We start from the raw sequence: 14,345 nt of genomic DNA, 5'->3' as shown, positions 1-14,345 counted from the left end.
GTTCTCCCTCCAGCCGGCCCGAGTGAATTATACTGGCAAAATAATCTTCTTGTACACCACTCTGCTCCTTGTAACAGCTCAGCGAGCAGGCAAGGCCGCATATCTCTCATTCCAACTCGTTACCCTGGACAGATAAACTGTTCCCCCCCCCCCCCCCCCCCCCCCGGCCCCCGAATCTTTTAATCCTCCGACATACAATCCATGTCTAAAACCACACCCTGATTTATCTAGTTTGTTTTCTCGACCAATTTCCGACATGTGATGAACTGTGAACCTTGACCTGTCACCTGGTTTGGCAGCAAAATAACCTCAAATAGCTGTCAGTGAGGTGTGTGATGTCAATCTCTAGCATTCAGGCAACTTGTATTTGTTCACGGTCTTCAACTCCATCCCTCTAGCAATGAAGGACAAAATTCCATTTGCCTTCTTAATCACCTGTTGCACCTGTAAACCAACTTTTTGCGACTCATGCACCAGCACACCCAGGTCTCTCTGCACAGCAGCATGTTTTAATATTTTAGCATTTAAATAATAATCCCTTTTGCTGTTATTCCTACCAAAATGGATAACCTCACATTTGTCAACATTGTATTCCATCTGCCAGACCCTAGCCCATTCACTTAGCCTATCCAAATCCCTCTGCAGACTTCCAGTATCCTCTGCACTTTTTGCTTTACCACTTATCTTAGTGTCATCTGCAAACTTGGATACATTGCCCTTGGTCCCCAACTCCAAATCATCTATGTAAATTGTGAACAGTTGTGGGCCCAACACTGATCCCTGAGGGACACCGCTAGCTACTGATTGCCAACCAGAGAAACACCCACTAATCCCCACTCTTTGCTTTCTATTAATTAACCAATCCTCTATCCATGCTACTACTTTCCCCTTAATGCCATGCATCTTTATCTTATGCAGCAACCTTTTGTGTGGCAGCTTGTCAAAGGCTTTCTGGAAATCCAGATATACCACGTCCATTGGCTCCCCGTTATCTACCGCACTGGTAATGTCCTCAAAAAATCCCACTAAATTAGTTCGGCACGACCTGCCCTTTATGAACCCATGCTGCGTCTGCCCAATGGGACAATTTCCATCCCGATGCCTCGCTATTTCTTCCTTGATGATAGATTCCAGCATCTTCCCTACTACCGAAGTTAAGCTCACTGGCCTATAATTACCCGCTTTCTGCCTACCTCCTTTTTTAAACAGTGGTCTCACGTTACCTAATTTCCAATCCGCCGGGACCACCCCAGAGTCTAGTGAATTTTGGTAAATTATCACTAGTGCATTTGCAATTTCCCTAGCCATCTCTTTGGGTTGTGGAGGCGAAACCCAGTGTCCCAGAGCCGGGATCGAACCTGGGAACTCGGCGCCGTGGGGCAGCAGGGCTAACCCACTGCACCACCGTGCTGCCCTCGGCTTGATATTCTTGACCAATGACACTAATGGTGGCTAGTCTGCCAGCGTCAGACTTTCTCCCTAACCCCCACAGGGGTAAATCAAAGATCGCACAGGATTCTAGTCGCATGAATTAGCGGGCCCCAGATTAAGAGAATCGCACCGCCCCCCCCAGCACGGAGTCTATTCTTCATTCACATTTAAATGTGGAGTGATGGTGTGCCAATGGGGCGCACTGCTGCCTCTGACTTAGGAGGTGGGGAGTTCAAGCCCCACTCCAGCGATTTGAGATCATCTAAAATTACCCTCCAGTGTAGCGCTGAGGGAATGTTGCACTGTCAGAAGTGCCCTATTTTGGATGAGATATTAAACCAAGGCCGAAGCTGAACATTAAAAGGTGCCATGTCAAGAGAAACAGGGGACTTCCTCCTGTCTTGCCCTATATTTATTGCTCAATCAACACCACTAAAAATAGACTATCTGATCGTTATTATAATCAGAGGTCTTGTGGCGCAGTGGTAGAGTGTTTATCTCTGGCTCAGAAGCTCCAGGTTCAAGTCTGACTTCAGGAATTGATGGAAAGTGTGGTCAAAACAGGTTGATTCCCCGCCTGCGGGGCCTAACAATATCCCTGATGCAAGGCAGGCGGTAAGAGTGGGAGAGATTCCTGATCAGCCACACTGCAGAATGGCAAGCCACTGCAATACTTTGCCAAACACCATCATGGAAAAAATCCAAAGGCGTCCACGGTCACCAAAGCCCTCCTCGGGTATGGTACCTGAACGAGGAGAGGATTGCCACTTTTGGGAGTCCGTTCTGCACAAATTGGCTGCGGAATTTCCTCCAGTCCTACACTTCTAAAAGTGCTTGATCGGCTGTAAAGTTCCAGAGGTCAGACAAAGCACAGTAGAAGAGCAAGTCATTCTTTCTCTCTAATTTCCATTGAACAGTGCCGGGGGCACGTCCACAGTTTTATATGGTACCAGATTGCTTTAAGAATTGCACATGACTCCCTCATCTTTCTCAATAAAAGTTCCATTACATGCCACTCTGGATAAATCAAAAGTCTCAGAATTGTATTTCTGGATAATGAAATTTTTAGTGCAAAAGAAAAACAGAAAGGCAGGCTACAGAAACTCAGGAGCGAACTGTTCCCCTTAAATAATAATCTGATTTGTTCAACTCTAGTTATAATGTCACTGTGTTATGAAACACCGCAGCCTTTCATGGAATAGAACCAAAGCCTTGTTGATCTCATCTCCCCTCTGGTTCTTTTGCCAATTATCTTAAAACTTTTAATGACTGAGGGCAGCATGACGGCGCAGTGGTTAGCACTGCTGCCTCACGGCGCCGAGGTCCCAGGTTTGATCCCGGCTCCGGGTCACTGCCCGTGTGGAGTTTGCACATTCTCCCCGTGTCTGCGTGGGTTTTGCCCCCACAACCCAAAGACGTGCAGGGCAGGTGGATTGGCCGCGCTAAATTGCCCCTCAATTGGAAAAAAAGAATTGGATAGTCTAAATTTATATTAAAAAAAGAAAAAAACATTTTAGTGACTGAGATTATCGAAGAAAGTTAATACGACAATCATCTGACTTCTTCCAAAGCTGTTTAATTCCCTTCCTGGACGATAATCCCAGTGCCGGCAATCCAGTTGCCTCCAATGCTGCTGTAGGTAGCCGCTGCATTTGTAAAGTCCCTGGAGCTGACCGATAGCTCACCCAGCCACCCATGGGGAGGGAGATCGCTAAAGGTGATTTATCTCCCAATCAGAATATTCGGGACTTGCAGAACAAGACCCAATGCAAATTGGGAAATTCATGACAAATAAGCATTGCTGTGTAAAGAACAGACGGCAGGCAGTTCTCGCACAGAAACATTGCCACACATCAATGTTATTTACAGATTCTTGGCAACATTCCCTCGGGCTCTGCTGGTGGGACATGTACAGCTGAGGCTGCAACGAGCTGGCTGGAGTCTGGAGCAAAATTTAATATTTGCAAGGTTAAAAAATTTGCAAGCATTACATGTGAAGAGCAACAGAGTGGGACTAATTAATTGCCAGTCACCACACGCACGACTCTGAGGCCTCCTTCTCTCCATCTGATAAACGTCACCATTTTCACAACTTAAAGGGGGAATTTCTTGCCCCAAATCAATAAAAAACAAACAATGTTTACTCGGGTCAACCATCATCAACTATGTTCATGGGGTTTCGCCCCCACAACCCAAAGATGTGCCGGGTACGTGGATTGGCTATGATAAATTGACCCTTATTTGGAATAAGTGAATTGGGTACTCTAAATATTATACTCTTTATAATAATTTCATTTTCAATAATAATAATCTTTATTATTGTCACAAGTAGGCTTACATTAACACGGCAATGAAGTTACAGTGAAAATCCCCTAGTCGCCACACTCCGGCGCCTGTTCGGGTACACAGAGGGAGAATTCAAAATGTCCAATTCACCTAACAAGCACGTCTTTCGGGACTTGTGGGAGGAAACCGGAGCACCCGGAGGAAACCCACGCAGACACGGAGGGTTTGTGCAGATTCCGCACAGGCAGTAACACAAGCCGGGAATCGAACCTGGGACCCTGGCGCAGTGAAGCAACAGTGCTAACCACTGTGCTACCGTGCGACTTGTAATGGTAATGAGATGTACTTTTGTGATGACTACTTCCTCCCTCAAAGGATTCTTTATCTTGGGGTTTGGATTCCAAGAGAATGACACACTGACAGAGGTCCCTGAGCGGGATTCACTTAGCCCTGGGCCAGGCCGGAGAATCCCCGCGACCGTCACGAATGGCGCCACGCCGCCCCCAAAACGCAATTCTCCGCACCATTGGCGCCAGCATGGTCGGCGCGGCGCCAGTCAGGGGCCGCTCTATGCGGCCCCCCCCCCCCCCCCCGTCAATTCTCGGCCCGGGATGGGCCGAGCGGCCATAGGGGGAAACCCGAGTCCCGCCGCCGCCGTTCTAACCTGCTCTCAGCCGGCAGGAACTCGGCGTGGAAAGGTCCGTGGGCGGCCCGTGGAGGGGGGGGGGGGGGTGGCAGGGAGGGGGGGGATATCAACCCCAGGGGGGGGGGGTCTCCGTTGCGGCCTGTCCCGTGATCGGTGCCCACCGATTGGCGGGCCGGCCTCTCGGTCTGGGGGCCCCCTTTCTTCCGCGCTGGCCACTTTAGCCCTACGCCATGTTGCGTCGGGGCCAGCGCGGAGAAGGGAGCCGCTGCGCATGCGCACGTTGGCGCCGGTGCCACTGCGCATGCGCGGATTCCACAGCGCCCTAGTTGACGCCGGGATCAGTAGCTGGAGTGGCGTGGGTCGCTCCAGTGCCGTGCTGGCCCCCTGTAGGGGCCAGAATTGCTGATCCTGAGGCCTTGTTGACGCCGTCGAGAAACGCGACGGCGTTTCCGACAGCGTCAACACTTTGCCTCAGGATCAGGGAATCCCGCCCACTATCCCTCAACTTTCAGTATCTCTGCTAATCTGCACAATTATTACTGCACTCCTGTTGGAGGTCGGTGCAGGGCAGACCCAGGGGCCACCCCATCAAGCTACAAGCAGTTTCAGCCGGAGAAGCTAACGTGGGTATGATACCGGATGGGGAAGAAGCAATTACATTTTTCATCTTCTTGCTGAATGTCAGCCTAAAATGAAAAGCAAAATGCAGCAGTTGCTGGAAATCTGAAATAAACAGAAAATGCTGGAAAAACTCAGCTGGTCTGGCAGCATCTGTGGAGAGAGAAACAGAGTTAATGGTTTGAGTCCGTATGGTTCTTCTTCAGAACTGAAGAGGGGTTGAAATGTGGTTCGTTACCTCGTTGGGGGAGGGGGTGGAAGAGGTGGAGCAGAATAGAAGGTTGGGTAGAGGTTGGAGCTAGGCAGAGATTGAGAAAGATGTCATGGATACAAGACAAAGGGAGTGTTAATGGTACCATTAAAGGTGATAATAGTGGTGTAAAGGTAAAATAGAATGTGTTAATCGGAGAAACCAGTGTCTGCGTGGGTCTCACCCCCACAACTCAAAGATGTGCAGGGTAGGTGGATTGGACACACTAAATTGCCCCTTAATTGGAAAAAAAAGGAATTGGATACTCTACATTTAAAAAATATATATATTTAGAGTACCCAATCATTTTTTCCAATTAAGGGGCAATTTAGCGTGGCCAATCCATTTACCCTGCACATCTTTGGGTTGTGGGGCGAAACCCACACAAACACAGGGAGAACGTGCAAACTCCACACGGACAGTGACCCAGAGCCGGGATCGAACCTGGGACCTCGGCGCCGTGAGGCCGGAGGGCTAACCACTGCGCCACCGTGCTGCTCCAAAAAAATTTTTTGACAAATCGAAGAGCGCAGGTCAGTGCTCTGTGAAAGCAAAAGGAAAAAACAAGTGACAGATAGCCCTGTGGCGGTGGGCATCCAGACATGTGAATGAGGGGCAGCACAGCGGTTATCACTGCTGCCTCACGGCGCCAAGGTTCCAGGTTCGATCCCGGCCCCGGTCACTGTCCACGTGGAGTTTGCACATTCTTCCCTTGTTTGCGTGGGTCTCGCCCCCATAACCCAAAACTGTGCAGATCAGACGGATTGGCCACTAAATTAACCCTTAATTGGAAAAAATGAATTGGGTACTCTAAATTTTAAAAACACACATGTGGGAGGGGGTGTTGGGGTTGGGATGGGGGTGGGGTGGGGGGGGGGGGAGACGAGACATGAGAAGGGTGTTGTGTCGGGCGGGGGTATCCCGTTTTGGTGGGGTATACTGTGGGGCTGGGGTGCTAAATTTGGGGACGACGACGTGAGGAAGGGGTTCCGGGGGGGGGGGGGGGGCATGCAGGCTCAGTGTGGGTATTTAAAATAGTTACCCTGGAATTAAAAGTGCTTTTTATCCTCCGACCTTTTCGGAGTAACCATCTGGGTAAAACTGACAGAACAATCGGCAGCTTTGTCCGATGGTTCCTCGCTCAGTGCAATTGTCCCGAGGAAGGTAGCACTTCTGGACAGTTACCTGACAACTTCCCAGAGGGATTCCCCGGTGCAACTTTGCGATATGTCCAGATCCTACGCCAGGAGGTTATGGAGTTAACTCTCTTTTCTCCCGTACAGATACAGAGTGCTTGGAACATTTTGGATTTCCAGCTTGTGCTTTTGTGAAAGTGTGGCTCCTGTTGCTGCTTACAGACCAGGTTTTGTGTTCCCAACATGTCCCATACTGTCTTCTCATCGTCCATCTGTGGTCCAGATGGCACCGGACTGTACACAGGGTCCTCAGTTAATAGGTGCCCACCCCATCGCCCAAAGACACCTACATTATTCTTTGAAACAGCTTGATGAAGCGATGCCGCACTCAGTTTAAAAATGAATGAATTTGTGCATTTGTTAACCCTGGAAACTAAACAAAACACTTGTTTTTTAAAGGCCAAGTTCTCCTTACCGTAAACACGTGGATGTTTCCCCGGTGGCTCGTGTACACTGATACTCCAAGGTGACCACATGATTCTCAGCACATGTTTCACTAATGAAAACAGCATTGAAACATTAGGCAATACACAGGGACTGTCAGAGGAATCACATTCAGCATTCGCACGCATTGTGGTTTCAGTGTGAGCCAATTGTTTTAGTCAACCTCTTTTATGGGGCTCCCGGGGCATTTAAGTGTCTCAGAAGGGGGGCAATATAAACACAACTTTGTTGTTGTTGGGACAAATTGACGATCGTCCTGGGGACACTTAATGATCGAGGGGAAATAAAAGCAACACCTCTTTGTTTTGCAGAAGGTGTCAAGCTCACTAAGTGCGGAGCGAGAACAAGGACATGTGCACAGGGGGGAATGTCTCATTCTAAAAACCCTGGGAATCTCACACCGAGCTTTGATGAGCTGGGTTTAATGGGCTGTATAAAAAAGGAAGCTTCGCACATAATTATAATCTTTATTAGTGTCACAAGTCGGCTTGCATTAACACTGCAATGAAGTTACTGTGAAAAGCCCCTAGTCGCCACATTCCGGCGCCTGGTCGGGTACACCGAGGGAGAATTCAGAATGTCCAATTCATCTAACAAGCACGTCTTCGGGACTTGTGGGAGGAAACCGGAGCACCCGGAGGAAACCCACGCAGACACGGGGATTACGTGCAGACTCCGCACAGACAGTGACCCAAGCCAGGAATCGAACCCGCGCTATGAACCAAAAGAGCTAACCACTGTGCTAATGTGCTGCCATCCTTGGGGGAAGAGTGAAGCTGTTTCCTCTGTGGAAATAAAGGGGGAGGGGGCAGGAATGGTGCAAAAACACTGCTCTCCACACCTGAACACAGGCAGCTCCGTGCCTCTCCAGTGAGGGTCAGCACAGGACTAGGGCTGGGAGGCTCTCACAGGGAACTGACCTCCAGGGATAATTGTAGACAGTGAAAATTTCAGGGGAAACGTAGAGCAAAGTCCCCCCCCCCCCCCCCCCCCATCGAATCCTCACCTCCTGTGAGCGACCGGACCGCGCTTTAAAGTGTTACCGACCTTTAGACTGGAACAAATAATGCAACGTTTCATCCCCAAAACACGCATCCGCCAGCCCCCTTCCCGGCTGCTGTAACGTGCGTTTTAACTAATTCCCGCTGCTCAGGGCTCCCCACACCCTTCAATTCATTGACCCTTACCTTTCCTGCCCTGCTTTGGGGACAGGTGAGGGGGCAAGTTGAGGACAGCAGCGTGAGGGAGAGAATCACTATCCCAGCCTCTCCAAAATTCAACATGTCTTGTTCCAAATTCCAACGAAGCAGAGGCGACCCTTTCCAGCCCGAATCCCTGGCTTGCTGTGGAATTCCTTTCCGGAGAGCTTTTTGTTTCTTCCTTGTTAGAGGGGAGAGGGGGAGCTGGGTGTTTGTGACCCAGGCAAGCCTCACCTCTCTCTCTCTCACAAGACAGGACAACATGGAAGGAGTGACTGACGAGGAGGAAGGGGGGAGGAATGTTTGGCTTGGATCCTTGCCTCAGTGTCCCACAGACAGGAACCGACCCCACTCACTGAATTCACACCAGCCCCTCTCTCTGCCACCCCCCCGCCCCTGGATCAAATACCTTGGCACAGAACGATCCCACTCACTCACAGATAACATCAGAGGGGGGGTGAAGCTGGGTTGGTTTGGGAGGGAGTTGAACCCAACCCAGAACAGAATCCTGAAGGAATCTAATCCACTTTCACCCCCCCCCCCCCCCCCCCAGAGGAGGGTACCTGGAAGGTGGACTTTGATCAATTTCCCTCCTGCAGTGAATGATGTCAATGAGGGAAATCCAGCAGCAACTAACCAAGTGGAGATTTGCTGGAATATTTCCCATTTCTCCTCCCTGGTGGGGGGTCTGTGCATAGCCGGCATCCCGGGACTCCCCCCTCAACTTCATTCCTGCCCCCAGACCCCCCTCACAAACCCTCCCTCCCCAGGATCCCCCCAAAACAGCCTCTCCCTGCAAATCTGTAACCCTGGCTAACAAACCCCCACCCCCAACACACACACACACACCCACTCTCCTCCCACACCCTCACACACACTCTCCTCCCACACCCTCACACACACACACACACACACTCTCTTCCCACACCCTCACACACACACTCTCCTCCCACACCCTCACACACACACACACACACACTCCTCCCCCACACCCTCACACACACACACTCTCCTCCACACCCTCACACACACACACTCTCCTCCCCCACACCCTCACACACACTCTCCTCCCACACCCTCACACACACACACACTCTCCTCCCACACCCTCACACACACACACACACTCTCCTCCCCACACCCTCACACACACACACACACTCTCCTCCCACACCCTCACACACACTCACACACACTCTCCTCCCACACCCTCACACACACACACACTCTCCTCCCACACCCTCACACACACACTCTCCTCCCACACCCTCACACACACACACACACACACACACAATCTCCTCCCACACACACACCTCCCACACCCTCACACACACACACACACACACTCCTCCCCCACCCTCACACACACACACATTCTCTTCCCACACTCACACACACACACACACTCTCCTCCCACACTCACAGACACACTCTCCTCCCACACCCTTACACGCACACACACACTCTCCTCCCACACCCTCACACACACACTCTCCTCCCACACCCTCACACACACACACACACTCCTCCCCACCCTCACACACACACTCTCCTCCCCACCCTCACACACACACTCTCCTCCCACACCCTCACGCACACACACTCCTCCCCACCCTCACACACACACACTCCTCCCCACCCTCACACACCACACTCTCCTCCCCACCCTCACACACACACTCTCCTCCCACACCCTCACACACACACTCTCCTCCCCCACACCCTCACACACACACCTCCCACACCCTCACACACACATTCTCCTCCCACACCTTCACACACACACACTCTCCTCCCACACCCTCACACACACATTCTCCTCCCACACCCTCACACACACTCTCCTTCCCCACCCGCACACACACTCTCCTCCCACACTCTCACACACACTCTCCTCCCCACCCTCACACACACACACTCCTCCCCACCCTCACACACACACACACTCCTCCCCACCCTCACACACACACTCTCCTCCCCACCCTCACACACACACTCTCCTCCCACACCCTCACACACACACTCTCCTCCCCCACACCCTCACACACACACTCTCCTCCCCACCCTCACACACACACTCTCCTCCCACACCCGAACACACACTCTCCTTCCCCACCCTCACACACACTCTCCTCCCACACCCTCACACACACACTCTCCTCCCACACCCTCACACACACACACTCCTCCCCACCCTCACACACACACTCTCCTCCCCTCCCTCACACACACACTCTCCTTCCCCGCCCTCACACACACTCTCCTCACCCACACCCTCACACACACACCTCCCACACCCTGACACACACTCTCCTCCCACACCCTCACACACACTCTCCGTCCCCACCCTCACACACACTCTCCGTCCCCAACCTCACACACACTCTCCTCCCACACCCTCACACACACACACCTCGCACACCCTCACACACACACTCTCCTCCCACACCCTCACACACACACTCTCCTCCCACACCCTCACACACACAAACTCCTCCCCACCCTCACACACACACACTCTCCTCCCCACCCTCACACACACACTCTCCTCCCCACCCTCACACACACACTCTCCTCCCACACCCGAACACACACTCTCCTTCCCCACCCTCACACACACTCTCCTCCCACACCCTCACACACACACTCTCCTCCCACACCCTCACACACACACACACCCACCCCACCCTCACACACACACTCTCCTCCCCTCCCTCACACACCACACTCTCCTCCCCACCCTCACACACACACTCTCCTCCCACCCTCACACACACACTCTCCTCCCACACCACACACACACACACTCCTCCCCACCCTCACACACACACTCTCCTCCCCCACCCTCACACACACACTCTCCTTCCCCACCCTCACACACACTCTCCTCACCCACACCCTCACACACACACCTCCCACACCCTGACACACACTCTCCTCCCACACCCTCACACACACTCTCCGTCCCCACCCTCACACACACTCTCCGTCCCCACCCTCACACACACTCTCCTCCCACACCCTCACACACACACACCTCCCACACCCTCACACACACACTCTGCTCCCACACCCTCACACACACACTCTCCTCCCACACCCTCACACACACTCTCCACCCACACTCTCACATCTCCCCCACACCCTCACTCTCCCCCACACCCTCACATTCTCTCCACACCCTCACTCTCCCCCACACCCTCACACTCTTCCCCCACACATCCTCACACTCCCCCACACACCCCCACACCCTCACTCTCCCCCACACCCTCACACTCCCCTGCACCCCCTCACACCCCCCCATACCCTCACCCCCCCCACACCCCACACCCTCACTCTCTTCCCCCCCCCATACCCCTCACACCCCCACACTCCCCCCACACCCTCACACTCCCCCACACCCCCTCACACACCCCATACCCTCACCCCCCCCACACACCCCACACCGTCACTCTCTTCACCCCACACTCCTCACACCCCCACACTCCCCCCACACCCACACACTCTCCCCTCACCCTCACTCTCTTCTCCTCCACACCCTCACACTCACCCCACACCCTCACACTCCCCCACAACCTCACACTCCCCCCACACCCTCACACTCCCCCCACACCCTCACACTCTCCCCACACCCTCACACCCCCCACACCCTCACTCTCTTCCCCCCCACACCCTCACACTCTCCCCACACCCTCACACTCTCCCCCCCACACCTCACACCCCCCACACCCTCACCCCCATACCCTCACTCTCTTCCCCCCACACCCTCACAAACCCACACCCTCACACTCCCCCCACACCCTCACCCCCCCCACACCCTCACACTCCCCCCACACCCTCACCCCCCCACACCCTCACACTCTCCCCACACCCTCACACTCCCCCCCTCACCCTCTCACTCCCCCCACACCCTCACACTCCCCCCCACACCCTCTCACTCCCCCCACACCCTCACCCCCCACACGCTCATACCCCCCACACCCTCACACTCTCCCCACCCCTCCCCATCCCCTCACACTCCCCCCACACCCTCACCCCCCACACGCTCATACCCCCCCACACCCTCACACTCCCCCCAGACACTCACACTCTTCCCCCCCCACACGCTCACACCCCCCACACCCTCACACTCTCCCCACACCCTCACACGCCCCACACCCTCACACTCTCCCCACACCCTCACACCCCCCACACCCTCACACTCCTCCCCACCCTCACACACACACTCTCCTCCCCACCCTCACACACACACTCTCCTTCCCCACCCTCATACACACTCTCCTCACCCACACCCTCACACACACACCTCCCACACCCTGACACACACTCTCCTCCCACACCCTCACACACACTCTCCATCCCCACCCTCACACACACTCTCCGTCCCCACCCTCACACACACTCTCCGTCCCCACCCTCACACACACTCTCCTCCCACACCCTCACACACACACACCTCCCACACCCTCACACACACACTCTCCTCCCACACCCTCACACACACACTCTGCTCCCACACCCTCACACACACACTCTCCTCCCACACCCTCACACACACTCTCCACCCCCACCCTCACACACACACTCTCCTTCCCCACCCTCATACACACTCTCCTCACCCACACCCTCACACACACACCTCCCACACCCTGACACACACTCTCCTCCCACACCCTCACACACACTCTCCACCCCCACCCTCACACACACTCTCCTTCCCCACCCTCATACACACTCTCCTCACCCACACCCTCACACACACACCTCCCACACCCTGACACACACTCTCCTCCCACACCCTCACACACACTCTCTGTCCCCACCCTCACACACACTCTCCGTCCCCACCCTCACACACACTCTCCTCCCACACCCTCACACACACACACCTCCCACACCCTCACACACACACTCTCCTCCCACACCCTCACACACACACTCTCCTCCCACACCCTCACACACACTCTCCTCCCACTCCCTCACACACACACTCTGCTCCCACACCCTCACACACACTCTCTCCTCCCACACCCTCACATTCTCCCCCACACCCTCACTCTCCTCCCACACCCTCACACACACTCTCCTCCCACTCCCTCACACACACACTCCTCCCACACCCTCACACACACTCTCCACCCACACCCTCACATTCTCCCCCACACCCTCACTCTCCCCCACACCCTCACACTCCCCCACACACCCCCACACCCTCACTCTCCCCCCCACACCCTCACACTCCCCCACACGCCTTCACACCCACACCCTCACTCTCCCCCCACACCCTCACACTCCCCGACACCCCTCACACCCCCCATACCCTCACCCCCCCCACACCACACACCCTCACTCTCTTCCCCCCCCATACCCCTCACAACCCCACACTCCCCCCACACCCTCACACTCCCCCACACCCCCTCACACCCCCCATACCCTCACCCCCCCCACACACCCCACACCGTCACTCTCTTCACCCCACACTCCTCACACCCCCACACTCCCCCCACAACCACACACTCTCCCCTCACCCTCACTCTCTTCTCCTCCACACCCTCACACTCCCCCCACACCCTCACACTCCCCCACAACCTCACACTCTCCCCACACCCTCACACTCCCCCCACACCCTCACACTTCCCCACACCCTCACACTCTCCCCACACCCTCACACCCCCCACACCCTCACTCTCTTCCCCCCCACACCCTCACACTCTCCCCACACCCTCACACTCTCCCCCCCACACCCTCACACCCCCACACCCTCACAGTCGCCCCACACCCTCACACTCCCCCCCACAACCTCACACTCCCCCCACACCCTCACCCCCCACACCCTCACCCCCCCCACACCCTCACACTCTCCCCACACCCTCACCCCCCCTCCCCCCACACCCTCCCCACACCCTCACACTCCCCCACACCCTCACATTCCCCCCAGACACTCACACTCTTCCCCCCACACCCTCTCACTCCCCCCACACCCTCACCCCCCACACGCTCATACCCCCCACACCCTCACACTCCCCCCACACCCTCACACTCCCCCAGACACTCACACTCTTCCCCCACACCCTCTCACTCCCCCACCCCCTCACCCCCCCACACGCTCATACCCCCCACACCCTCATACTCCCCACACCCTCTCACTCCCCCCACACGCTCACACCCCCCACACCATCACACCCTCCCCACACCCTCACACTCCCCCCAGACACTCACACTCTTCCCCCCCCATACCCTCACATCCCCCACACCCTCACCCCCCCCCCCCC

General features: G+C 54.8%; 1 protein-coding gene across 1 annotated transcript in view; it reads right to left on the bottom strand.

Annotated features, from left to right (window-relative positions):
• The window catches only part of LOC140404265 (collagen and calcium-binding EGF domain-containing protein 1-like), a 224,022-nt gene that overhangs the window by 163,127 nt on the left and 46,550 nt on the right, over window positions 1–14,345 (bottom strand). The window contains exons 5-6 of the mRNA XM_072492598.1: window positions 8,059–8,120; window positions 6,843–6,923 (exon numbers count right to left, since the gene is read on the bottom strand). Of these exons, the coding sequence (XP_072348699.1) occupies window positions 6,843–6,923; window positions 8,059–8,120 (143 nt within the window). The remainder of the gene's footprint in view (window positions 1–6,842; window positions 6,924–8,058; window positions 8,121–14,345) is intronic.

The sequence above is a fragment of the Scyliorhinus torazame genome, chromosome 30 (genome assembly GCF_047496885.1).
Source record: "Scyliorhinus torazame isolate Kashiwa2021f chromosome 30, sScyTor2.1, whole genome shotgun sequence".
Taxonomy (NCBI): domain Eukaryota; kingdom Metazoa; phylum Chordata; class Chondrichthyes; order Carcharhiniformes; family Scyliorhinidae; genus Scyliorhinus; species Scyliorhinus torazame.
This window is presented reverse-complemented; position numbering and strand designations above follow the sequence as displayed.